General features: G+C 39.2%; 1 protein-coding gene across 1 annotated transcript in view; it reads left to right on the top strand.

Moving 5' to 3' along the window:
- Positions 1-576: 576 nt before the first annotated feature.
- The window catches only part of LOC131559152 (uncharacterized), a 28,332-nt gene continuing 2,045 nt past the window's right edge, over positions 577-26,863 (top strand). Inside the window, exons 1-14 of the mRNA XM_058807408.1 lie at positions 577-844; positions 1,772-1,840; positions 6,753-6,786; positions 13,657-13,707; positions 15,515-15,592; positions 18,400-18,536; positions 19,083-19,202; positions 19,741-19,771; positions 21,683-21,704; positions 22,224-22,248; positions 23,105-23,143; positions 24,215-24,316; positions 25,394-25,499; positions 25,908-26,807. Coding sequence (XP_058663391.1) covers positions 770-844; positions 1,772-1,840; positions 6,753-6,786; positions 13,657-13,707; positions 15,515-15,592; positions 18,400-18,536; positions 19,083-19,202; positions 19,741-19,771; positions 21,683-21,704; positions 22,224-22,248; positions 23,105-23,143; positions 24,215-24,316; positions 25,394-25,499; positions 25,908-26,807 — 1,789 coding nt within the window. The 5' untranslated portion in view covers positions 577-769. The remainder of the gene's footprint in view (positions 845-1,771; positions 1,841-6,752; positions 6,787-13,656; positions 13,708-15,514; positions 15,593-18,399; positions 18,537-19,082; positions 19,203-19,740; positions 19,772-21,682; positions 21,705-22,223; positions 22,249-23,104; positions 23,144-24,214; positions 24,317-25,393; positions 25,500-25,907; positions 26,808-26,863) is intronic.

The raw sequence follows: 26,863 nt of genomic DNA, 5'->3' as shown, positions 1-26,863 counted from the left end.
CACACTACTTAAGAAAATTATTACAGCATAACTTTCTAACGTAACACATATAATATGCATTTTAATATTTGCGAAAAGCCAATCATAAAATACGCATTTTTCACACTCTGGATAGGTCCCAGGATGCACCCCGAACCTCAACTGGTTCCAGTATCCATCCTAAACAGGTCCAGGCACCCACCCCAGTCCGAACTGGTTACAGTAGACTCTCAGCCTCAGTAGGGCCCAGTATTCCCCTGAACTGGTCCCAGCATCCTCTCCTGGAGCTGCTCCCAGGGTTCCTCCTGGCCTGGCCCCCTATCCATCCCGGCCCGATCCCACGCTCCATCCCGGCCTGGCCGCTGCCGGTTCCTCCCTCACGCCAGGGGGCGCCAGGCTGGGCATGGGGGGCGTGGTCTGATCACGGGGGCGTGGCCTGCTGCCGGGCGCGCGGCGCGACGCCGGCTCCCCATTGGCCGAGGCGAGCGGCTGCCCGCCTTCGGCCGCCGGCCTGGGGGCGTGGCTGCGGCGCTGACGGAAGTGACGAACGCTGTGGGGGGCGAGGTGGGCGTGAGCTCCCGGATGCTGTGGGGCAGCGCCGGTGCTGGAAGATGTGCACTGACCCACAGAATGAAACAATAGCGCTCAAATAGCCAAATAATAAATAATAACCCAGCTCGTCCGCCCGAGGCGTGCCCCCCGCCCCCACCTGGTCGCTGTAAAACACTGTGTGAACAAGAGTTGGTTTTATTTTATTTTTTTTTTTAATTTTTTTTCCCGGCCGCGCAGGATGAGCGCCGTGCCTGAGGAAGTTAAGGCAGAAGATGGCAAAGCGGAGCCCGAGAAGAAGCTCTTTTACTGCGATGTGAGTGGGTGTCTCTGGGGGGTTTTCAGCCCGGGCAGGCTCTGGGAGCCGGGCCTGGCAGCCAGAGGGGCTCTGACGTGGGGGGAATAGCGGGGCCGGTGCCTGGGAGAGCCGGGCTCGGTGAGTTCTGGCTGTTCTTGGGCAGTCACAAGTACAGTGGGTACAGTGAGTGGGTCTCACTCGCTGCCTTTCCAACCTCGGCTGGGTGTCTCTGATGGGCGGCCGCAAAGGCTCCTTTATCTCTAAAAGCTGCAGCTCCGGCTCAGAGCGCGTTAAATTTGTCAGTCCTGCAGTGGTTTTGTAGCTCTGTATATTATTTCTAGCTTATTCAAGTTCTGCGGCAGTACGTAAAGGAAAGACCATACTAGCATGCATTGCTTTTATAAAAGCTAAAGATAATAAGACATATTTGTACGTCTGTATCGTCCTCTCTTAATTATTGCAATGGTATATGCGTGTCTGTGGATGTTAATGAAATGCATGTGTCTTCCTCCATTGTTTTTCTGCTCCCTTCACGTAGCTGTGAATGAACAATGAACGGAGCTGCAGTTATCCCAGGGCGTAATTTTGCCTCTGTTCCTTTCGAGTTTCTGCACGGCCATCCCTTTTTGCTGGCTTTCCAGCTTGGAGAACTTTAGAAAACTAAGAATTCAGAAAGTGCTGGTAGCAGAGAAGGGCTTGTACAGCCTTTTCACCACCTGATTTATTTAAACACTTAAGTATTGTTTGAACAGGTCTGCATACTATTTCTGGACATTTTAGTGGTAAGCTGCTCTCCTAAAAGTCATGCAAACTGTTTGAGCCAGAGAAGACCTTGAGAATTACACGATTGCTCTGTAGGAACGGATGTATTTCATATTTATAATTCACCAAGGGCAGAATGTTCGTAGCATAACTGAAGATGTGCTTTCAATTTTTCTCTTTCAGGTTTGTAAAATTTACTGTATGTGCGCCATAAGTCTTCAGTCACACTACCGTGGTGCGAAGCATAGGAGGGTAAACTTTTTCCATTTTTAATGTATATGCAGATTTAATCTTAATTCGGGACTTCTGTAAATTCTGTACTTCATTTCACACGGCTTCAAGTGCTTGTCTAACTTATTGGTAGATTTGTAGCAGTAACTTGCTTGAAATATTCCAAGAAAAAGATAAGGTGGGAATCTCTCAACTCTGCTTCGTGCAGCATGTAACTTGAAACATCAGCCGTACCTGAAGGTAAATGTGTGCTAATGGTGAAATTAACATTTGAATGACACGAGAGCCGCCAGTGGTGAAAGAATTCAGCTTTGTGTTTTAGGATGCACTTAGTAAACTAAGTACTGTTCTGTCTTCCGAGTCTAGATAACTCACCTGTACTTTGAATAAAATGAGCTTCCTCTTTACTTTGATAGTAACACCAGTCCTGATTTCCTGAAGGAGTTACATGGACTTAACTATCAAGTCTGACACTTGTGTTGCTTTGAAGCATCATAAACCAGCAGCTCCCTGGTTTAAGCACAAAACAGACAAAGGCATTAAATAATTAGGCACCGTTCCGTGAAGGTGTATTTAGAGATGAGGCTTTTACAAATGCTGAGTGACCGAACCTTTGGCTGTTGATTGGCTGACGATTGTTCAAAATTCCACAACATTCTCAGTCTGTAAAGGTGAGACATAACTCAGTAGTCTGTACTCCTTTGCTGCCATCAGATTGTGTTGTTGTGGCACTGCAGAGCCTGCTCTGATGTTTTCTTAATATAATGGCACTTTATTCTACCTGGAGCAATAGTTACTAACAGATAAACTGCCTTTTTCAAGTGATGGTGTGCCCTTTTTTTTTTTTTTTTTTGGGAATGAGGGCATCTCCCCATCTCTTTGTTATTGAGACAGATTAATAGTATTCTGTTACCTATTTGCTGGTCAATTTAATAGTATTGATTCTTATTTGAATCAGTGGCTCTAGTCTCTCCAACCCCTCTTCTATCTCCACAGGATTGAGTCTTCTTACTTCTCATTTATCAAGTAGAAGTGTATGGTTGTATTTTGCATGTCCTACCAAATGTTCCTGCTGATGTAAAGAATTCCTTTGATTTTGTGGTTGTTTCTTTTTTTTTTTTCCTTTAGCTAACCCTCTTAGCAATCTAATTATTGCTGGTTTTCCCTTCAAAAGTAGGAAACCCAGCATTTATTTTCTTAGAAAATCTGCATATAGTTTTCCTTCTGTTTCACACTTGGATGTATGCTGGGCTAAATCTCCCAGTTTCTTGTGTCAGTGAAGTCTTTGAGCTGGGAGCAAACAGGAGTAGGACAGGTTGAAAACTGGATTTTTATTGGGTGTGGAGTCATGGTCAGTCACACAGCTGCATTGCCGTAGGAGTAGCTCTCCAAGCTCATATAATCATTCTTTTCAGTTATCTCCAATTTCTTTCTTTAAATGATGAAATCTGTTGTGTGCTTTGGTGGAAAAAGATGAGAACTCATAAGTTGATTTCAGGGTTTTGTACCACTAGGTTTGGAATAGCTATAAAAGTCCTGAGCCTATGCTTCCACTGAATACAGAGTAGGTGTAGATAGTGAATAGCTCTTAGACTGGAGGAGTTCCTGTTCAAAATAATAGCAAAGGATGTCCTGAGAACACAACAAAATGAAGAGAAGGTAGTAGTTCTTTTCCTAAACCATAGTACTAGCCTGACCAATCCATCAGCCATTTTTTATGACTTCAGTCAGATTGCCTTTTTTATATCGGTTTCTCATTTGCTTTTAAAATGACATTGTTAAAGATACTGTGCTTGTCTGCTGCTGGAAGGTGTTCCAGAATGCAGGAAAAAGCCCTTTGGCAGAAGGACAGTCATTAAGAAACAAATGTAAACATGTGATACATATATGAAATTGGCCTGTGTTTCCTATAGCTGTTCAGAGTAAAATGTGTTCTTTTGAATAGCTGCAGTAGTAAAGCTTGGCTGTCTGACAGATTTGTGAGAATACTTCACTTGACCTTCAGTGTACATGGCTATTTTATCTCTTTTTTTTTTTTCTTTTTTTCCACCTGGATAGTCTGGTTAATCTGGATTTTGAATAGGTGCATAAGATACTTATTTAGGTTGTTTCTGCATACCTTTGTTTTACCTCCAATTTTTTCTAGTGCTGTTAGTTCATAAGGCCAGAGCCTTGTCAAAGGGTGCTGATGGCCCAAGGATTGTGTGGCTGGGGTGATCACAGTACAAGGCTGTGTGTACCTTGTGCATGGAGTGCTGTGTGACCTGTGCATTGTAGCACAATGGTGGGGTCCTGTGGCTTCATTGCACAGCAGCTACTAATGGGATGGGAAGTTGTAGAAAGTGCATTAGCCAAAATATTCATAGTTGTGTGTATGATTTATGGCTCTGAAAATTGGAGTTGGTTGGTATTGGATACTTTGAAAAAAAGTTCAATTTTAGTTTTAGCCATTATAGTAAAATGTTTAGGAAACAACCATTATATTAGTTTACTAATGCTTTTAATTTAGCTAAGCCCGTGAGAGTAGTGGGTGATATCATGCATGAAAGATGGGTTTGTTTGGCCTTCTTGATTTTTTCCACAGCTGAGGAGAAATCTAGGTTTTTTGGGACAATGGTCCCCAAATCAATTACACCTATGGTGTACATACCTGGAATATGGTGGTACATGATATAATTTATTCTGATTTTGTAAGTATGCTTTAGTTTTATAGCTCAGTTTGCTAGGGAGATCCTAGAGTGGAACACCTTTTTTCCATGTGTTTTGATCAGCCCTTTGCAGGTATGGCATCAGCCGAATAGCACTGCTTATTTTGTGAGCTGTGTTTGAAACACAGATGAAGATTTGTTCTGATTCCATCAAAGATTCAAGTTTCCTTGCCCCCCTTCAAGTCTAGAGTTAGGTAAAAATGCCTGCCATGTCCTACAGGCTCTTCAGAAAGAAATAATGTTCAAATCTGTGAAGAGAGCTTTTAGCCTTTGTTTTCATCATTTCAGTGTTCTCATTTCTTGTCTCTCACCCCTGATTGTTGCACATCAGAACCTGCGGTTGAAATACCTGATGTGCAGGCAACTTTTCTGTCCTTTTTGTGGCAGTAAAATCAACCATTGCTGTTTAAACATTTCAGTCATGCATATTTGTGTTGATACTTGGAATGCTAATGTAGCTAGTTACAGGAAAATTACCTTGCTGTTGGATTGTCTATATTTGGTCCCAAAAAGCATGCCATTGTGTTCTGCAGCATATCTTCTGTTAGTTCTGTTTCTCCACAGAGAAACTTCAGTTGTGAAGATTACTTTTGAGGGGAAAAGCCAAGCAGAAGACAAAACCCCAGAACTTGATTTGTTTATTATGAGTGTGAAGTATTAGAATAAGCAGAATTTCCATGCATATCCTTGTATATCTGACTGATATATTTAAAGATGGGGTATGTTTAAGAAAAACTAAATTATGTTCATATAATACTTAACTATGCAATTGAAACTGTTCTGTTAAATAACCTGTGAACTTAATTGTGTAGGCAACTACCTTATGCAGTAGCTCATACAGACTGCCATGTGCCCAGAAGGTTTGAACCCTTAAAACCAGTAGTTTTTGAGTTTTGGCTTCTCAAAGTTAGACACTTTGCCAAAAGTTACTCTAACTTTTCACAGTCATAGCTCAAAAACAGCTGTTACAATCCCTGAACCAGAACAGAGAACAAGTTTCTCACCTAATGTGTGAGAATCTTAGTTCCTGATCCAGTAGCAGGGATCACAAGTAAAACAGACCCTTTAGCTTCAGTTGTGAAACTGCATTTTTGATATTAACAAAAGCAGTAAACCAGGTGCAGTCAAAGGTGATTGTCTGAAAATAGTCAGGAGGAAATTCTCTTTAAACAGCAGCTCACAGTTGCTAATGTTTTCTGTACTTGTCTGAAAACTTGGTATTAGCAGCTGTTTGTTGTAAAACTGGAGAATGAGTAACAAAAGCACTTGGAACATCATAACTGTGAGGAACACTGTGTCTGTATTAAGCTTATGAAATCCTGTTGAATTTATACAAAACCATCCACTGCCTGTGGCAATACCAGGACTTGGGTCACTTCCTTATTTTATAGCTGCCACGAAAGTACAGCTACTTGGCTTCTCAGACAATTAACTGTTTTATCAATCTTGCTTCCTGTTGAATTGCCACACCCATGTCCAGCATCTCTTCCATGCCACTGAGTATTGAAAATACAGCAGTTAACTCCATGGACTGCTCTGGACAGACAGCTGCTGTAGTGGTAGAATGATCACACTATTGTTTTATTCTTGTAAATGACAAGTTTGTATTTACTTGCCAGAAAATTGTCAAAATGAGTCAGGAATGCTTAGCTATTAAATGGAAATTTAACTTCTTTTCTTTAGATTCTGCCAAAAAGCAATCATCTGTTCTGGATTCAGCCAGTGAAAGACACTTTTCCTGTTCTTCATGATATGAATGATCTTTCCTGAGATTTGGCTAGCCTTAAGGTTTAACCAAATCCACTCAAAAAATGGTGGGGGAGCTGCTTTCAGTTAGTTTTTCCTTTTGGCGTAAGATTTTTTTTGTTGTTGTTGGAGCTACGCCTTCTGAAAACTTAGGAGTTGTAGTCATACTTTAGGTTTTCCTGGCATCGTTCAGATGTGTTTCAAGCCATAATCATCCCTTAAAACTTCACTAAATAACAGGATTTTCTTGAAAGTAACCTTGTGTTAACTGTAAGTACAACTCTGTCGGTACTTCCAGCTTTTGCAGACAATCATAAAGGCTGTAATTTTTCCTGTTTGACAATGGAAATTTTGGCCTGTAATGAAATTCGTCTGCAAAGGCTTCTCTGGAAGTGCTGGATTTTTCCTTCAAATGATGCAGCACATTAATTTATTTTTCTTATTCTATTTTGGGATGACTTGCATCTTCATAATTAAAGCAAGAGAAAGCCATGAGACGCAGGAATCTCTATTGTAAGTATAATACTTTTTTCTTCCAGCCTCCTAGGATAGATATTGTTTGGGGATTTACTGTTTTGTTGCTTTTCTAATATTCAGGTATTTGCATTTGCCAATTTATGTCTCTAACTGTGTTTCTCTTTATATGCTGAACATTCTTCTGAGATTTGTCTAGTGAACTGCTGACAAGGAATTGTTTTAGAGTATGAAACCTTACTTATGCCTTTTCACATACAAATATTTATGTATCTGTCTAGTGGAGGGATGTATAGTCAGTGTTTTAGTTTCTCACCTTCTCAGGCTAAACTGTCTCCTACTTGTCTGTCAGCTTGATGCACTCACTGCTGAGTTTCAGGCAGAATGCTGAGAAGCTAAATCAGCAGGCTGACACAGCACTGTTGCAGATGCAGCTCTACCCGTGCTGAAGCTGCTTGGCTGCATCACAGGAATGTTCTGCCTCTATTGTAATGGACTTGGAGGAGCAAAGATGTATTCAAGGTGAATTCAGTTGTTGGGGTGTCTTTTCCCCAGAAACTGAGAATGTGAATCCAGACTGTCATATGTCAATGAAAGTAGAAGTTGTGGTGAAAGGTTGGAAAAGTGATATATACTAGGTTGGAAAAGTGATATATACTTTGCTCACAGTGGAAATGAAAATCTTCTTGTAAAGCTACTTATGATGACATACAGGAAGCAGAGGTATAAGCAGATGTGGGAATACTGATAAAAATCAATGAGATTATTAAAAACCAAATGGTTATAGTCAGTCACACAAGAAACAAGCGTTTCACTTCTACTTTATCTTCTTAGCCTGTTCTCCGAAGAAGCAAGGCTTACATTCCACCTTTATCATCTGTTCCCCAGTGTCTTTTGAACCTCTCAGCCTTTTTGAACCAAGGTGATCAGAGGTGCCTGAAGACACACATCTGCACAGGGAAGAGTGACAGTGTCATTCCTGTACTGAGGGAAGTGCTGCCGGCTGAGCTCACCACTTGCTGCAACCTGAAGAATCAACAAGCAAGAAAGATCTGGGAAAATGCTGGTCAGAGCCCTTTCCTAAGAGACTGAGCTTCATTAGCTGCTCTCAGGGTTTTGTGCTGATGAGGGAATTGGTGCAAGACATGTCATTCAAGTGTGAGAACAGTCATGAGATTTTGCCTCAGTCACCTGTGACTGCTGTATGGTAACGGAGCTCTCTTACAGAATTTGAGGAGTTGTGGAAACTTCCAAGTCTTCTCAATGTCCAGTGGATTCAAGTGCCACAAAATTGCATTTACACCTCAGCAACAAGAACAGATTTGTGTGGCTCTGGTCAAGGGCTTTTAGTGGAAGACACTTTCTACAGATTTCTTTGAATTTTGTGTCAGAAATGATCATTAAAAGTAATACTTGTTAAGTGAAGAGGTTCTTTCTTCAAGATTGTAAAATCTGGTTTTGGAGGAATAATGTATGGGATGCATGTGGCAGAAAGTGACTTGAATAAGAGGACAGAAGTTGTGGCAGCAAGGCTGTGAAAAGAGTGGTGCAGTGCAGGAACCTGTTGCAAATACCTATGGTTTTAGAATACAGTGCTGTATGTACTACAGTCTCTGTGTTCCATGGAGAATTAAGAATTAATCCAAAGGTTAAGAATGTATGCATGCTACAAGTACTGTATCTTTGGAAATGTCATGACTTGGAATCTTTCAACTGGGATGTGTCCTGCAGAACAAGAAGTCAAAATATCTAATTAATGAAGTGAAGAATTTAGAAGCTTTGGTAAGCAAGTTAGCTGTGACCTCTGGAGGAGTCTCAACATCACAGGGTACTACTACATGTCAGAAGCATTGCAAGATACGTTTTTATCCAGAAAGTTTTCTGCCTCAGGAATAATTTTGAAGCTATCAGAAACTTACTTCTAATAAAAAAATATTATTAATACTATTGATGTCTCCTTTATTCTGCTGTCTATTGCATTTTGCTTCACTGAAGATCAAGTTGTGGGAGGTCAATTTGCAAGCCACTGGTGGAGTTTATTTGTCCAAAGAGGCTGAAATTTGGTCTGATGAAATTTATTTGTATGTTTCAGTTCTGCTGCTTTAGATGTTTTTGCAAGTAGAAAAGCTTTTTTCTTAAGTAACTTTTCAGAGGTGTTGGGAACTATAATGCTGAATTATGTAGTCAATATGTGTGTAGAACTTCTTGAACTCTCCCATGGACATATTACCAATTATATAAACAATTCTCCTTCAAGGTCCAGCAGATCCAGTAAATTCATTGTGCTCTGTCACTGATACAAAAGTATAATGATGAATTTATCTAGCCTTTATTTTTTCATTTTAAATACTTGGGTTTTTTTTAACTGTTTGTAGACCTCTGAGGTAAGCGTGAACAAAAATTGTTAAATTTAGTAGTGAAGTTTTGTGAATGCACATGGAAAGTATGGATTTTTTAAATTAGGTGCACTATGTAAGGTTTGAACCTAATTTAATTTCAGTATATAAATTATTGAGATGCTTTTGTTCTTGTTGCTGGATCTGCAATCTTGTTCTAATGTTCATGATATCAAATGTTCTAGTGAGATTGAAATTTGACAGCATGTTCATAGACCTGGAGTTCAAAGAGCCAGGAAAAAAATGATGTGAAAGTGAAGGATGAGTTTTCTTGGAAATAATTCAGGATGATACCTGACAAGTACCTGAAATGTACACTGTCTAAAAAGGAAAAGGTACTTCAGAGGATGAAGCTTGACATATTTAGAATGTTTTACACCAATATCTGCATTTTCTTCTTTGCTGCAGAATTAAAAAAAGTTCTTTTGTCAGTAGGGAGAGCACCTCCCTTGTAAAACAAACACCTGCCATTTGTAAACCAAAATTTAAAAAGACACAGTATTTGCATTCTGGGTATTTCCAAATGGGATATGCCATACATCCTTTCTGAACCCACCAAAAGTTCCTTGATAATCCAGAAGTGGTGAGTGTATGTAACCTGTGTGACTGTACAACCATGTTGACTTCAAAGTCAATTAAGTGAGGAAATGCATCTGATTCCAGGTGTTTGTTTTTGGAGGAGTTCTACTTCCTGTAAGAAAGGTGACTTTCTTCATCACATTACTGTGTGTTTCCATATGGCAAAACTATCCACAAGCTATTTTTGTGGTAATGACAAAATTTGATATATTGGGTTGGTTTGGCTTGGGTTTTTTTTTTTCCCTTCAGCAGTTCAAAGAAAAGCAACATAATGGAAGGTGTGGAAATAGAAGATGCTGAAGTTCCGAGACTTTACTAAGAGTGTGAAATCAAAGCACAGCTGAGTACATGAGTTTCAGTCATGTGATTCCTTTGTACAGTCATGTAATTGGACAGATGGAATACTTCTTTCAGCCCTTTTTTAAGGCAGTTGCCCATGTGTTCAGAGATTAGGAGTGGAGGGGAATGAACATGGCTTTTTTTTTTTTCTTGGGGTCTATTGGCCAAAATAGTAAAGTTTTGAAAGCTTTTTGCTTTGAGCAAGAGGCACTAAATGATGGGGCAAAGCCAGTATACACATAGGCAAACATTTACTGGGCAGTAGCAAAATGCAGTGGTTTACTATGTTAGCTCAGGCAAGAGGCATAATACAGAGTATGAGCTCTGTTAAAGCCCTTTATGGACAAAGGGCTTAATGGTGAAATGAATATGGCACAGAGGAGTGGATTAATGAATTTATTTGTACAGCCTGTGGAATTTTTCTTGCATTACAGTATGATGCAGAGGAAGCTTGTCCTGCTCTTTATAGCAATACAAATGGAAAATGTAATAAGGGATGTTGTATGTTTTAGCTGCTGGATCTACTAATCTGTATCTATACCCTTCAACTTAAAACCTGTAAATTCCACCATGAGTAAAGAAAGCTTCATTATGGTTGCTCTGTAAAACATGGAGTCGAGGAGAGAATTCCAGTTTGAAGATAAGCTGCAGTTGCTAAACAGCATTGAAGACAAGTTCTTTCTCCAGTGAAGGCACAGATGTGGTGGATTCTGCCTTGTGTTCACCAATGATAAACTTAGCAGTATCCTGATCAGCATTTCAGCTTAATATGTTAAGAAATTGATATGTTTTAACATGTCCCTCCATGCTCAGAGTCTGTTAAACATGAATAAGGATGTGTTTTTTGGATGTATATCTACTGCTGAGTCTTAAAGGAGAAGCCTGGAAATTCTATTCTGACTTACAGACTAGAAGAGAAAATGTTTCAGAAGCCATAATAATAGAAGTATAAGGTGGAACATTATTTCAACACCCTTACTACTTTTGTCTTGGGGATTTCCTTAACATGGTGGAATCTGGCGTCTTTGTTTCCCCTTTACACTCAAAAGGGAATCTGGTGCTGAGCTTGGGACATCCTTGTTGCTGCTGAGTAGCTGAATTGACAGTATCTGAAACTGCCCTTTGGTTTTGAAACATGGCTGTTACATTTCTGACAGTCATTAGGAATGTGTGTACATTACAAATACATAAACAGATGTTTCTTTGTTCTCCACCTTTTATGTATTCAGTGCTCAGTAATTGAATATTGAAAGGGTTTTTTGGGGAGTTGCTTTTGTTGGGTTTTTTTGTTTGTTCATGTGCATAGCTAGTATTTGGAACATAGTTCTTACTAAATAAAATTATCAGGTGGAAGAGATTTCCTGAGACTGATTAGGTGATTTCCTAACTTCCTGATTGAAGCAAAACTACAACCAGTGCTGGATCATCACTTTCTTGCTGAATCCTTGAAGATATTGACAGGCAGAGAGTCTTCTACATGTGTTTAATATCAGTCTGCAGTTGCTCCTCTGTTCAAAGAGGAATTTTTTGCTAATATCTAATCTTTGTACCTGAAGCAGCTATTCCTGGCTGCTACTTTTTAGTGCTTCTGTCAGGTTCCCACAGGGCTGGACATTTTGTAGCTGCTTTTCAGGTATCCATGCTATTATGTCTCCTCTTCATCTCCACCTGTCTAAACAAGTCCAGCTCCCAAGCTTGTTCTCATAAATTATTTGCCATTTTGCTGGGGCCCGCTCTACATCCCCCTTGAACTGAACAGAAGTGGTAGTAGTCATCCTTACAGGTCCCAGATAATGGGGGATAAGATATTCTGCAGTGACTGCCTGTGCAGTTTCTGTGTTCCCAAGGTCCCACTCAGCTGAAGCTGTGGTTTCAGTTGTATCCCCTAAATTACTGTTGCCTGTGAATTTTCTGATGGTGTTTTATGAATGTCAACATCTGTAACCTGGCTGGGGATGCATCCCTGGGCATTGTGGGCCCTGGAATTTGCTCTTTGGGGGATTCTGCTGCTTACTGGAGACCAGGAGGCTGCTTTGTTGATTGTTTCCCTTTGAGCCTGGCAAACCAGCTGATTTTCAGCTCATTGATCAGTCTGGCATGCTTTAGAGAACATACTATTTTGGTTTGGCTTTGAGATGCTTAAGAAATATATTATTGATAGCATTACAAAGCCACGTGGCTAGTAAGTGTGAATTAAATGTTAGCCTGGGAACATGCTGCTGCTGAATGGGAGAGTCTTCAAGATCAAAACTGCTTTGTTAAAGATTTGTGGGCAGCAATGATCTTTACTTAATGCTTTTTCTTTTTTGTAGTTAAATAAAATTCAGTCCCCCACTCTGCTACCTTTGGTGATAGCAGCAGCTATCACAACTTGATTTTTAGCTTGACTATATTTGTAAACTCTAACCACGTTAAGGCAGAATGTGCTGAGAACTGCTTCTGGTGCAATTCTCTGTAAATTCACTTTGTTCCTAGAAGTAAACTAAACAAAGGACTTTTTCACATAAGCCTATTTGTGTCATATAACATTTGGCCATGTCTGCACATGCTGGACCTGGAATCTTCGCTTGAGCTTCAGACACTAATTGAACAATTCTGACGTTAAGTAATTGTTCTAATTGGAAAATGCCTGGGGATCTTCTTGCCACCAGATACTTTGAAGCTTTTAACTGACAAATATGCGTAATTTATTTTAAGTAATCAAAGGAGATATGCTTTCCCATACCTCTTCCATTATGTTAATATTGGAGAGTTGTTTGCAAAATGTTTGTAATCTTGATTTTATTTGATTTACAGCTTTGATACCTATCTCTTAATTCCCGGTCTTATGCAGAAAGAGAAAAAAAAAATTATGTATGCAACATGTGTTTGCCATGACTGTAGAAAAGTGTATTACTTCAAAATTAGGAATTATGTGTGCAAATAATTAATAATTTAACTTTCACTTTTTCCGTCAAATGAGTATTAATGTATCACCTTATTTTAATCTTGATTGTTGTGACTTAGAAAACATTGACAACGTCATTAAAGCACTATGGTTTGTGTGTGTTTGTGGATTTGAGGGAGAGAAGGGCAAGGGAGGAGTTCCAACAGGAGTGTAAGTGCACACCTTAACATTCACTTTGAAGCTCTGAGTGGTTAGGAATAGATACAAGACCCCTGTGTAAAAGAAGATGTAGTTTAATGGCTATATTAATTTTGCCTGGGACTGTGTTTAGTCTCTGAATGTTTAGACCAGAAGATTTTGTTGGATATCTGGAACACAGATTGATTGTTGAGCATGATATTGAATAGTTAAAATAATTACAATAAGTATCCAATATGAAAAGCACTTAAAAGTCAAATAAGCATTGAATATTCTGGTTTCTGTCACATTTGTGTATTTGGTATTTTGTGTTGTTGGAGAAGGGGAGTGGAATGGGAGACTTAGAGCAATGAAGTTAAAAAAGAAAACTACCAAGATGGAATACTGAACCTATATGAAACTGCAAAATGAAGATAATTGTTCAATTCTGTAATATGTGTCAATGATCTACTAAGTACTTAATAAAAGCAGATGTGAAGAAGTAATCTGACTGTCAAACTCTTATCCTAGGTTCTTCAGCTCTAATCCAAGTTCCGATGAAATACCGAGTGCTCAGACGAGGTACCTGAATATAAATGATGCCTTTTTCTGATGCAACCATTGGGACCATTGCTTTTCTTCTGTGCACTGGTTAATTTATGTAAAAAAAAGATCTTAGGAGAATAAGAAGTTACAAGTATTTTTATGGAAAAAGTTACAAACTTGAGACATAGTTTCTGTCTTCATGATTATCTGACAATATCAAAATGAATCTAGCTAGTATTTTTTTAGTTGGTGAAGTTTTCAATAAAAAAAATTGCAGCATGCTCAGAGTACAGTGAAAATATGTCAAACCAAAAGCATATAAACCAAGAACAGCATGGGTTGCTTGCTATTAAGGTGATAACAAAAGTATTTAGTTGTGTGTTAGGAAACAAGAAGAAAATGGCTGTTACCTTGACCAGACCTATAACATTTTTCTGCATGCATCTTTCCATATTAAGTCCAAAAGATCATGTGCCATTCTCTGTCAGCTTGGGAATAACCAGCTCACACTGAGCTGCTGCACAGGCACACAAATTCATGCATTTAAGTGTTGATGAAACTCTGTCTGTGGAGATGAATTACTGGGCACCAGCTTGTTACATGTTGACTCTGTCACATGCTACTGCTGCATGTCACCTCAGGTGATAAAAAACCCCACCAAAACATAGATTTTAAGAAGACTGAACTTTTGGTGAAAGTAGGCCATGTTGTTGCTGTGGTAGGAGGTGTCCCACGAGGTATTTTGTAGCACTGTTATTTGCAAGAGGTTTTTCATCTAAATGGTGCAACTTAGTGAAGTTTTTGTTTGTGTTCAGTTCTGGAGTTTGACTTGATAGTAGCACAGGCATATTTCTAATGGCATGAATATTTAAGGATGAATATGAAATTACCTCTTCTTGTCAAGTTTTTTGGGTTTTTTTAGCCATAACCTGCCATCCTAGTGGGAAAGAATACAGTAACAGTTCCATGCTTGTGATATTTCTACTTGTTTGCTCTGTAGCAATGTTAATTACTCTTGCATAATTCATTGGTCAGTTTTATGTAATTAGGTAGATGAATTCTAGTTCTGCACTTTTTTTTTTTTCAGATTAAAAATATGGTTTTTAACACTTCATCATGGTCTTTTATAATGCCCAACATTTGAATACACTTAATGTCTCCTTGAGATTGTTATGCAGGTTGTTTTAGCTGAACTCTGCTGGTGTTCTAAGCTGAGCAGGAATGCTTTAGAAGTGTTTTAGGCAGAGCAAAAAGCAGGCTACTAAAACTCAGTGAGGAGCAAGATAGAGCCCTGATTGAAATGCTGCTTGTTCAGGAATACACTGAGTGTGTCTGTGCAGCCTTTGGGCTGCCCAGAGCTCAAAAGGTATTTGCTGTATTAGTGAAAATTGTGGTTTTTGTTAGCCTTAAGGCAGTGTAACTCTTGAACTTCAGACTCCAAACAAACAGTCCCAGAATGCTGCATGAGTGTTAGGCTTTTGATGGGAGGAGGAGGTTGATGGCTTTTCTTTTGTTTCATGAGAACTGACACAGTCTGGGACATGCTAGACATGTGAACTTCATGTCTTTCCTCAGTAAACTGAATTGTGTTAGAAGTCTTGTTTTGCTTATTTGCTTCTTTTCTTAGAGACATTAGATCCTTGTGTATAAAATTGTTATGGAAGAGAAAGTGTTGGACTTTTTCTCTGGGGGACTGAGGTCTTGCCTGTTTTCCTTATGCATTTCAGAGTGCAAATGAATGTTGTCACCATTAATCTCCCATTAGAAACTTCTTTAATATCATAGACATTATGTGTAAACTATATAATGTGTAATGTCTCTTTATGTGTATTTTTTACTTCAGTGAAGAGATCATTCACAGGGTACATAACCTGTCTGAAGGATTTTGTGAATGATCCCAGAAGAGAAGAACCTCTAGTTGGTATGGTTTTTTGTTCTATAAATTGCATGACTTTGAATTTACCAAATGACTTTATTTTGAAATAAAAGGTGGGATTTTAGTTACTGTTTCATTTTCTGTAAATGTATTTAATAGCTTACCTATCTCATAGCATTTTAAATTTAGTTTAATGCACTGGGTATTATAAAGGCCTCCTTAACTGTTAACTTGCTCCTGAAGGAGCCATTTAAGTAAAGAGGCTTTTTCTGAATCACAGAATGGTTGGGATTGGGAGGGGCCTATGCTGATCTTAACCCCTGCTCAAGTCCCAGAGGAGGTTGTCTGGGACCATGTCAAATGGCTTTTGAAAATCTCCAGGGTGAAAAACTACAATCTCTCAGGGAAATCTGTTCTAGTGCTCAGTCACCCGCACAGTCAGAATGGGTTTCCTGATCTTCAGACAGTATCTCCTGCTTCACTTGTGCTGTTGCCTCTTGTCCTGGCACTGGGCACCACTGAAAACAGCTCCCTCTTTGGACCTTCATCTCAAGTATTTATACACAGTGATGAGATTTCCTCTTGAGGCTGAACAGTTCCAGCTTTCCCAGCCTTTTCTCATAGGAGAGATGCTCTAGTACCGTTGTAATTTTCATGGCCCTTCATATACCCATGTCTCTTGTGCTGTGCAGTCCAGAACTTGACACAGCATTCCAGGAATGGCTCTACTGGTGCTGAGAGGAGCCTGCTGTGAGCACTCCTCCTTGTGCAGCCCAGGATACTGTCAGCCTTTGCTGGCTCATCTTCAGCTTGCTGTCCACTGGGCCCTTTCCTGCCAGTGTTCTTCTGGCTAGCCAGCCCCCAGCATGCCCTGGTGCTTGTTCTTCTCTGATGCAGGACTTGGCACTTGCCCTTGTTGATCTGCCTGAGCTTCCTGTCAGCCCAGCTCCAGGCACTCAGGGTTCCTCTGGGTGGCAGCACAACCCTCTGGTGTATCTGCATCCCTCCCAGTTATGTGTCATCATCAGCCTTGCTGAGGTTGTGCTCTGCATCATCATCCAGATCATTAATGAAGGTTTTGAGCAGGACTGGACCCAGTACTGACCCCTGGGGTGCACTGCTACCTTCTGGCCTCCAACTGGACCTCATGCCACTGGCGACTTGTCATCAGTCATGGTTCTTTGTGGCTTTCCATTTGGTAGGATATACAGATATTTCTACTCTGTGAGATATTTTTCCTCACTGGCCTTGGCTGTACTGGAAGTAGTGAGATTAATTTTAATGCTTTCTTTCTAACTGCTAGGTTAGAAACCCTTGGGAGAGTAGCAAGGCTGCTTGTCAGTGGCTTTAGTGTTCCAAGTGTGTCATGGTGGCCTAGAGAAATAGGTTCTCTGATGAAGGCCTAAGTAGCAAATTTCCTAGTATTAGCAGAAAATTTCTCTGTTTAGTGCATTGTCTCCACCTAATAAATTCCTAGGCTTTTTAACATGAATACTTTACTATAAGCATATGTAATAGAAAACACTTCAGTTGCAAGAACAGTTTCAGTTCATTTGTTGATAATTTATTTTCAGAGTTAAGATTTAGCAGTATGATAATTTAACAGGTTTGAGATGGAGTTGAATTTTTCATAGCAGCCTGTATGTTTTGGATTTGTGCCTGAAGCAGTTTTGATGACACCCCAGTGGTTTTTCCTGTTGCTGAGCAGTGCACCTGCATCAAGACTGTTTTGTCATTCTGGGCTCTCACCCTTGAATAAGCTGGGGGTGGGCAAGAGACTGGGAGGTGGCACATCCAGGGCAGTTGACCCAAACTGGCACAAAGGATATTCTGTACCATGAGATGTTATGCTCAGTAATCACAGTTGAGGTAAAGAAAGAAGAAGGGGGGAAGCAGGGTTTAACTTCCAAGGTGGCTGTTCAGAGACTGTGGGTGGGTATTGGTCTGCCTGTGGGGCAGTGAGCGATGGGTTTTTGCATGTTAGTTGGTTTTGGGGGTTTTTTACCCCTCTTTCATTAACTTATTAAACTGTCTTTAAGTCCCTGAGTTTTGTTGCTTTTGTTCTTCCTGTGTTCTCCCCACCCTGCTGAGGGGTGTGGATGTGAGTGAGCAAGCAGCTATGTGGTTCTTGGCTGCTGGCTGGGACCAACCCATCAAAATACAGAGTACTGGAAATTATGACATAAGGGAACAGCTGCAGGATTTTCCTATTTGTTTTAAACTGCTTTTAAATTTATTATGTTCAAGCTTTTCAGAACAAAACTTTTCATGCTAGGTAAGAAGCCTCAAACTTGAAGGTTTCTGAACACTTAAAAGGAACTGTCTCAGTAATTTCTAGGAAAAATGAAGAATATTCCCATTTTCATTCTTGTGATCCTTAAAAGTTTATGGAACATTTCCAGATTGTGAAAGATTCAGTTTTGTGAAGTGATTAATGTCTTTCCTACATCTGCTTTTACTCAGATACTGTCCAAATTATCTTTGACTTAGGTATTTTAAATGCAGGTTTTAAATCTAGACATTTGTAAGGCATTTCCTATTCTCATTCTCTTTCTTAGTTTCTTGAAAAAATATCGCAGACAGGAGTAAAGATGCATTAAATATTTTTGGTGGGCTTTGAAATCTGCCATAGATGGTGTATTTCTTTTCAGAATAAGATATTGGAAAGAGATAAATTTAGCTGGTTGGGTAATAAGTCCATAGAAGTGTTGAAGGGATCCTGAAGAGTGTCAAATTCTGAAAATGGAATAATTTCACATATTAATTTTGAATTTGATGAGCAGCATTGTAAAGAGTACATTTGTTTCAGTAGTCTGTAGTAAAATAGAGATATTTGTAACTTGCTTTTACAGGTTTAGAACATGTGGTTGAAGTCAGATTTGAAGGAAGAAGAGAGCCACGTTACGAGTGCAGGCTGTGTGGGTGCAATTCAGAGGTGGCACCTATGATAGAACATCTTAGTGGATATAAACACAGAAGAGAATACATTGTGAGTAATTTTGATGCATTTTGATCAAAATATCATTATGATGCGCCCCTTTTTTTTCCTAAATAATTAGATAATTTGAAGTTTAAACCCCCATATAATAAATTGCCAGTATAGCTGACTCTCTGTGGGTCAGGCCAACATGAGGAGCTCTGATGATATGGGCTGTTGAGGCAGTGCAGTCCAGGGCTGCCTGTCTGTTTCAGCTCCAATATCTGTTCCTAAGTGTTTAGATTGCTTTCAGGATCAGGTTCCAAAAACTATGGGATTCTTTTTTATTCCCCAGCATGTCCATAGCATTGCTGGATTTGGTACAGGGGGTGTTTCCTTCTGGTAGCAAGCTTTGCATGGTATCCATTTTTTGTTTTGGAGACTACTTTAGTAACTTTAAAATTTGAGTAGATACGTTGCAGAGAAGAAATTAGTTCATAATATTCAAATCAATGTTTACCAGTCTTTTGGAAGCTTGTCCAGAAGGTGAAATGTGTAAATTTTTTAATACTGTGATATATTTTGATATTAACCTTTTCAAGCTGGTTTTGTTTACAGTCTAAAGAATTTCCAGATAAAATAAAGAAAAAAACAAAAGATACAAAAGAATGCAAAGTCTCGTTTTTCAGACGAATAGCAGGAGAGCTGGAGAAGAGTGAAGGATTAAAAATGTATAAGGTAATGGGAAGTAAATGTAAAATTTTTCTTCATGTGTCTTTTATCAGTGCATTTATGTTTAATAGAGTAAATTTTAAAAGTACTGCAGGCAAAGCCTCTTAAATTTTCTGTGTGTTTCTAGGAAGTGTAATAGTGGGTTGAACTAAGGCTTTCCTTTAGGTTGCCCTGAAAGATCCAGGGAAAAGAACATTAGTATTAAAATTAATCTGAAAAAAGCCAAAGCTTTATATTTTTAAGGTTTTAGATGTTTTAAATTGAAAATTGTTCAGTCTGAATTCAGTGATTCAGAAATTTTATTACTTTAACTTCAATAATTTTTAATTTTTGCAACTTAAATTTTTTCAAATGTAAGCAATTTTCTTCTCAAATTTCACTTATATTTACAGAAGTCTATATCTGTGTGTGAGGAATTTAATTCAATTTAATTATGTTAGCATAAATAAAAGTACTTGTTCCTTTCCTAAAGGCAGTTGCAGTAGATACTGTTGTTATGAAATTTTAGTCAGAAAGTCTAATATGAACCTTTTTATATTTTTAGACGGAAGGTTACATAAGACCAGCTACCTCATGTAAGTGTGTGAATTTCTTGAATAGTAGGTTTGATGTAATTGATATTTGGCCTAATTTGACTTACTGGTTGTACTCAAAGGGTTTGACTGATGTAAAATATTCAGCTTGTAACACCACAAAATGTTTTTAGAGATTTTTCTGGTTTTTGTGATTTTGAATTGATGAAAGAAGGAGATTGCCAGACTTCCAGTCTTCCTTAGATTTTTTTAACTTCTTGGTTCCGGAAGTATTTATAACAACTGCAGTAATTTGCTCATCAAGGAAAGTAAAAAAGTATGGAAAAGTGGTACTTGATGGCTTTCTCTGAATAAGCTGATAAAGTCTTCTCCACCTCATTTACATCATCAGAAGACTTATGCTAAATCACTGGTGAAAGTGGAAATTACCATTCTTTAGCAAATCCATTGGAACAAGTGATGGAAACCAAACCCACAAACATAAACTCAGCATCTTCCCTCATACAGTATGGCTGAGTTACATCTTTTGTTACTGTAGGTGTGCTATAGATCCTTAATGATGCCAGTCTGGAGGAATACCTCCTTGCTGCCTTTTGACCCTCGTGTTAATATCAGAAGGAAGGTGGGTTTGATTGAAGTGGGTGAAGGTTTCAAAGATCTACGGAATTGGTCAGCGTGAGTCCCGCTGTAGGAGCCTGCCACAGCAGTACTGTTTTCTTTTTCTTCTTCTTTTTATTGGTCATTGGTGGCTTCTGTGGCTTGTACTTTTGAATGTTGGTGTGCAAAACAAGGTGACAAAAGTCTTTGATCTCTGTGTCTCTTGTGAAGAAGAGGGAGTGTGACCTGATAATTAGCTGAGTAATTCTCAGTTCAGAGTCAACTGACATCAGTCAGGTCAGCAGACTTCTGTAGAAGTGGAAGACACGGTCAAATATCAATCTAGAACATGAAAAAGAGTGATCCCACCCAGTCCTACAGGATATGAAACTGAAAAAATGGACAAGAGGGAAGTTACCTGCGAAAGTGTTGTGCCTTTCAGTATAAAGGTTTGCTCTGGTTAGAAAGTGAATTCCAAAAAACCCTTCTGGTTATTTAGAAGAAAATTGTGGTTACTGGGTTAGCAGCAGTAAGTAACTTTAGACTAGATCACATTGGCAGATGTCAAAACTCTTTTCTGACAGTGAGGGTGAGTTTGGGGATATAGTTAAGAAAGGCTGCTAGTACACAGGTATGAGTGATGAAATGGACATCAACAGCTCCATCAGCATGTGTTAACTGTGTCAATGGGAACTGGTTAACATGGTAACACCAGGCTTTTGGCCTTGTCTTGTAGGGCCAAAGGTGTCACTTGTGCAGAGAATTATTACATGTCCTGTTGCTTATCCTGGAACACAATGCTTAAGAAGTGAGAAGTTATGTACCCTGCAGTAGCTGGTTCTCTGAAGCATAGGTACTGTTTTAGACTGCCTTGTTTTGCAGAGCTTTCCCTGTCTCCCTCCTCATGCTTATACACTAATAGAGGTGAGATGATCACACATTCCAACCCCTGTAACTTCTTGTTAGAAACTTAGCTATTGTATGTACAGCTTTTAGGTTCACTGGTATTTACGTGGAAAAAACCCACATGCAGACCTTGTAACTTTTTTTCATGGAGGAGACAGGCCCACCTCAGTTTATTCCATACAGCCTTCTTGTGTGGGGTTCAGGTGCCTGAGCACAGGTGCTGTAGGGTACCCTGCAGAGCCTTCAGGGCACAGGTCTCCCACAGACTTTCAGCAAGGATGCCTGCTGGTTTCTGAGATGGGTGTGTGTGCCATTTGCTGCTGAATCCTGCCCTTTGCAGAAACCACAGCCACTTCACAGCCAGTAACTGTTCTATTTGTGTAATGCTTCTGTTGCAGAAGTACAGTGCAAACCTTGTGATGTTGCTAATAATTCTTTTTTATTTTCTAGCCCCATTGAAGAAGAAATCAAGGTGAGAGTACTACCTGCACAGGAGAATCAAAACAGAAATTTTTAACCTGTTTTTCTGTAGCAAACATATGACATATTGGAAAATATTTTATATTGTCTTTCCAGTGTACTTCGCTTCTGTAAATTGTTCCTTTTTGTCTGTGAGGAAGTAGCAGCTATGGCTTTTGAAATACTGCACTCAGAAAGTAATTGCAATTAAAATTTCAAGCTGCTTCCATTCTATGTGGGATATCATTGACTGTTGTATAAACAGCTGTTTATATAGGAAGAAAAAGCCCAACTCACCATTATTATCATGTCCTTTAGCTAATTTGTAAAGAAGTTCATCTGCACTGCTGGTCTCTCTGAGAGTCACTCAGAATAAGGACCTTTACAGCATATTTAAAACACTGTTATTTCTTAGAGAGATATCCAGTATTGGTAAGTGATAAAAATTTGGAAACTGAAATATTTTGAGTAAACTTAGTGTTTTAGTAATTTTTAGAATGCATCTTAATACTGTAATTTTTTTTCTTTTAAGGTGGGAAGATGATTATAAGCAAGAGGTATGTAGAGGCAGTAACTCCACACAGGGGTTCACATACCCACAAGTTCTCATTTTGTAGCAGTTTCTTTATGCTTGTTTTTATTTTTTTTTCTGGAAAATGTTTATTCTTTGGCTTCATTTAGTATTTTATTAATATTCTTGGAGAAGCAATTGACCTAATGAGTCAGAGTTTTGTGTTTATCACAGCAGAGGGGAAGAGAATACAGTACATTCACCTTAGCTCTCATAAATCCTGTTCAGAGCCACTGAGAGTCTTAGAGCCAGTGTTCCCAGGCCAGGTCTCCCAGCCTGTGCTGCAGTCTCTCCTTCCCTGTTTTGTCTCTCTTCAGATCAAGACTATTCTATACTGAAAGTTTGTTTTAAATCTTAAGATGCATCTAAAGATTTACAATCCCTTTTTCTAACTCGAAGGTAAAATTCAAAATTATTTCACTTGATTAGCTCTGGAGACAAACACTGAGAATGCCTTGTTTTTATCTTAGTGGCAGAGTTGGTTGTGTGGCTGGTCAGATATTATGCTAAATGCAGCTGAGCACTTGACTTTTTAAAATATGATTTTGTTCCTGAGTGAGGAAAGGCTGGGGAAGATAGCTTCTGTAGGTGTGTGGTTTAGATGTGAAATGTGTTCTTCCTGGTATTGGAAGGAAAGCAGTTGTGTTTGTGTAGCTGCTAACAAACTGATACTGAGGATCTAACATTACGTTTATGGCTCTGACCTAAAATTATCTTTTCTTTGTGTTGACTTTTGTTGTTGGATAAAAGATTAAAATATCTTGTTCTGTACAAGATGATGCAACAACTGCTGTAAAATTCAGTCTTTTATTTTTTTTTTTCCTTAATTTTCAATCCCACAGAATGATCCTGTTCGGAAACAGAAAGCTCTGGAGTTCTTGGTATGTATGTAAAATAATTATGATGAGAGTTGGGATGTTTCACCAGTACAATGCAATGAATATTGTTTGAAAGAGCCTCTGATTACTGATCAAACACATTTGACTGCAACATTAATTTCTATTTTAGTGGACTCTGCCCTCAAAAGTTAGTGCAGCTGTAGCTTAGCTCAAAGCAATTGGCTGGATTAGATGTGGCTCTCCCCTTTGCTGAGGAGGAGGAGCCACCCTGACAAACAGTGTTAATTAGCAGCACTGATGGTGATTAAGTGCTGCTGGCTCCCCATATCTAATGGGATTGTTGGTAATGCTCAGCAAGAGGAGCCAGTCTGGTCTGGCTGCCAGAGACAGCACAGCTGCTGGTCTTGGAGTGATTGGGGAAAGTTTATCAGTTCTGTTGCTGTTGACAGTGGCATAGTAAACCTCGTTTTGTCTTTTGGGTTTATGAAAATATCTGACTTTTACTCTGTGAAAGTAATATCCTGTGCCCAAGGCAATTGGAAGGTTTCATTTGAGTTCCAGTTGTGTTTACACACCAAAATCAGAAGTAGAATGTTTTGAGATGAGTGCTTCATGTCTTCCACACTGTGTTTACTTGTGACTTCTGAAAGAGAGAAAAAAAGCAAGTCTTAAAAACTTGATAGTTAATTGACTTTTATGTAACAGGAATCACAGCTATTCCTTACAAAAGACTCCCTATGTTCTTTTAACTTACTGTAATCACTTATAAATTCATTTACTTAGTAATCAGCCTGAAGCTTATTTTTTATTCAATTTTCTACACAGATAATATAAATTTAGGACTTGTGCCGTTCTCTGTCTGCAACAAAATTTTTAGGAACTTGACAGTACAGGAGTGGCACAGAAATCCAAGTTTATGTTTTACCTTTTATCAGGCCATAATTCTGCTCCCAATTTTATTTTTTGATATTTTTGTATACATTTATCATATACGCCATATGTTAACCAATAGTATAAATTTGGTTATACAAAAATCAAAGTATAACTTTGATCTATTTGCATATTTGACACTTTGGCATCCTAATGACCCATTCTAACCCTGTTTTTCGACAGGAGACTTTTCACATCACCTCAGACTCAGAAGCAACACTCGTTGTTCGCATTACACAGGAACTCATGGAGGCTTTGAAGGCCTTTTGTGAAAAGAAAGCAGCAGTAAGTAACTTAATCTTGTCCAGAATTGGGAGGAAAGGGGTGGTTAAACTCACTGTATTAACACCCTGCCAACCTGTAGCAGTTCAGGCATGGTCAAAATCTCCAGTTAAATGTACTTCAATTTTCTTTTACAATTTTTAAGTAACAAAGATATTAATTACATAGCACATTTCTCTTAGTATTCCATCATCATGTATCTGTTTTGGCTTTTTTTGTATGTGTGTTCTATTCTGGGCGACATTTTGCTTCTCAGTGACAGGTTGTCATTCTTTTTGTGGTGGTCCCTTGCTTGTTAGCTTTTGTTCTAAGATCATTGAGGCTTTAAGTGTCACCCAAATGTGCCACTTTTTTCTTTTGTGGTCCTGTGGGTAGGCTTGTCTTTCTCATAACTTGTAGCTTTGCTCTCAGTTGGGAGTTTTAATCTGTTAAGATTAAGGTAGGCAAGATGTTCTTGACTGTCTGTTGGTCCTTACAAGCCTCCATAGCTTCTTTGCAAAGCGGTTGACTACCCATGGAAAAAGAAATCTGAAGAAGGACCAGAATCTGTGAAGGAATTATTAATAACTCTGGCAGCTACTGGTTCACAAAATTCAGGATTTATTTTTTTCTGAAAGCTGTTTCAGACTGTTTTCTCAATTCTATATTCCATGTCAGGTCAGCTGCAGTAACTATCTCTGTGCAAATGCTGCCACCAGCACCAGTTAAATGTTGTTTCTGTTGCTTCATCTCTCAGCTGGGCTTTCCATTCTGCATTCCCCAGATGGAGGCAGGATTTGCATATGCAGCAGTTTTATATTTTAGCCAGGTGATGATAAGAGAGATGAGGCAATAAATTTGAAACAGGAGACATTGTCTTCACCAGAGACCTCCTTCTGTTCTCCAGGAAAGTATCTCTTCAAATAACACTGGAAAATAGTGGTGCAATGTGGTAACAACACACCCCTCACATGGACTTTGCTATCACTTAAAATTGTACTTTGCTAACTTTCTATGGGAAATTTGTTGCTTTTTAGAATTTGTAAAGTTCTTAAATTCTTGCATTTGCAAACAGGCATTCTGACCTTTTGCTTTACCTAGGATAACTACACCAACAGTTTAGGCCCACTGGTGACAGTACCTCAAGATGAATTTCCAGAAAGGCAAAGCATCCCAGAACACTATGGGCCAGATGTAGAATACAAAGGTAGTTTATTTTTTTTCTTACTAGTTTGTTTACTCTGGAGCCTGTGCAGATTGTGAAAATTTACTTTTATGGCCAGCCAGTGTACTTCTTAGCTGGTGTCCTGTGTGTCTGTGCCCTCTGAGTCAGTTCAGGATATAATTTTCTGGAGCTTTAATGATTTAACTGTCTGAAAACATCCCTGTCTCACTGAACAGTGTTATAGCAGTTAAGGTCATGGAAATTCAAGCAGTAACCCTTCCTGATCTATTTACTATTAGAATTTTTGGGTAAAAAATGCAAAAATCAGTTAAGACATGAAGGCAAGAAATGGAAGAAGAACAGAAGTACACATCATAAAATCTCAAAGTAGTTGTGTTTGCAGCTGGTATTTTAATATTTTGCTAACTTAAGTACCCTTTATTTATTCAGGAAGTTCTGACTGGAATCAAGGGTTTTTGTCTCAGTATGAAGAGTATTCTGAAGATGCTTCTTTTGCTCCTGCTCACCCCAACAGTTACCAAGCAGATGATGGATCATCCTCCTGTCATCTGACACCTGACAACTTTGCAAGTGTGTCTCTGCTCGGGGACTCTCCTGCTGTTGAGCCTGATATTCCTGCCAGTGGTGTCAGCCAATGGCTGAGAGAGCTCAGGAACTCCGCGCCCTCCATGAATTTGGCTCCTGGGGCCTCTTCATACCAGAGCTGCCCAGTGAAGGAGTACTCAGCAGAATACATATCCAGTGATGTGCAAGGAACTGAGCTCTGTGATAACAGACTCTCATTTGGCAGAGAAAATACAAAATGGAGCAATCAACAAGTGTGTACCAAAGCAGGGCATATAAGTGACCAAGAATTATCCTATTCCAATTATTCTGCCTCATATCCTCCATCTGGAAGATACTTTACAAATTATACTTCACAAAACTATTCCTCTTACAAGAACTATGAGTCTGTTAATAGTTGTACATCTTCTGCAATTTCTACTGTTTCAGGAAGAGGTGGATCCAGGTGGCACCAGGACACTAGGTGGAATGAGTGGAATGAGGACTATAGGTGTTACGAGGATTCTAGCTGGAAGCAAGAATCTAGGTGTCAAGAATTCAGGTATCAGAAATCAGCCTACCAGAGAGACTGGAGTTCACATCAGGACTCATTTTCTGGTGGTGGTTCATACCAAGATCACCAGCAGTTCAGAAGCTCAGAAGAGATGTTTGATGGAGCTGATGTTGGTCTTGCTCCCAACACTGTGAACAAACTCCTAGGGAAGGATGTGCCTACAATGACCAGGATGCTGAAGCAGTTGGCTCCCTATCACCCAGCGCTTCAAAGTAAGATGGTGATGAGTTTCCATCATGTGAAATGAGTTACTGTAACATAAGCAGGA

The sequence above is a fragment of the Ammospiza caudacuta genome, chromosome 1, assembly GCF_027887145.1.
Source record: "Ammospiza caudacuta isolate bAmmCau1 chromosome 1, bAmmCau1.pri, whole genome shotgun sequence".
Lineage (NCBI taxonomy): Eukaryota > Metazoa > Chordata > Aves > Passeriformes > Passerellidae > Ammospiza > Ammospiza caudacuta.
This window is presented reverse-complemented; position numbering and strand designations above follow the sequence as displayed.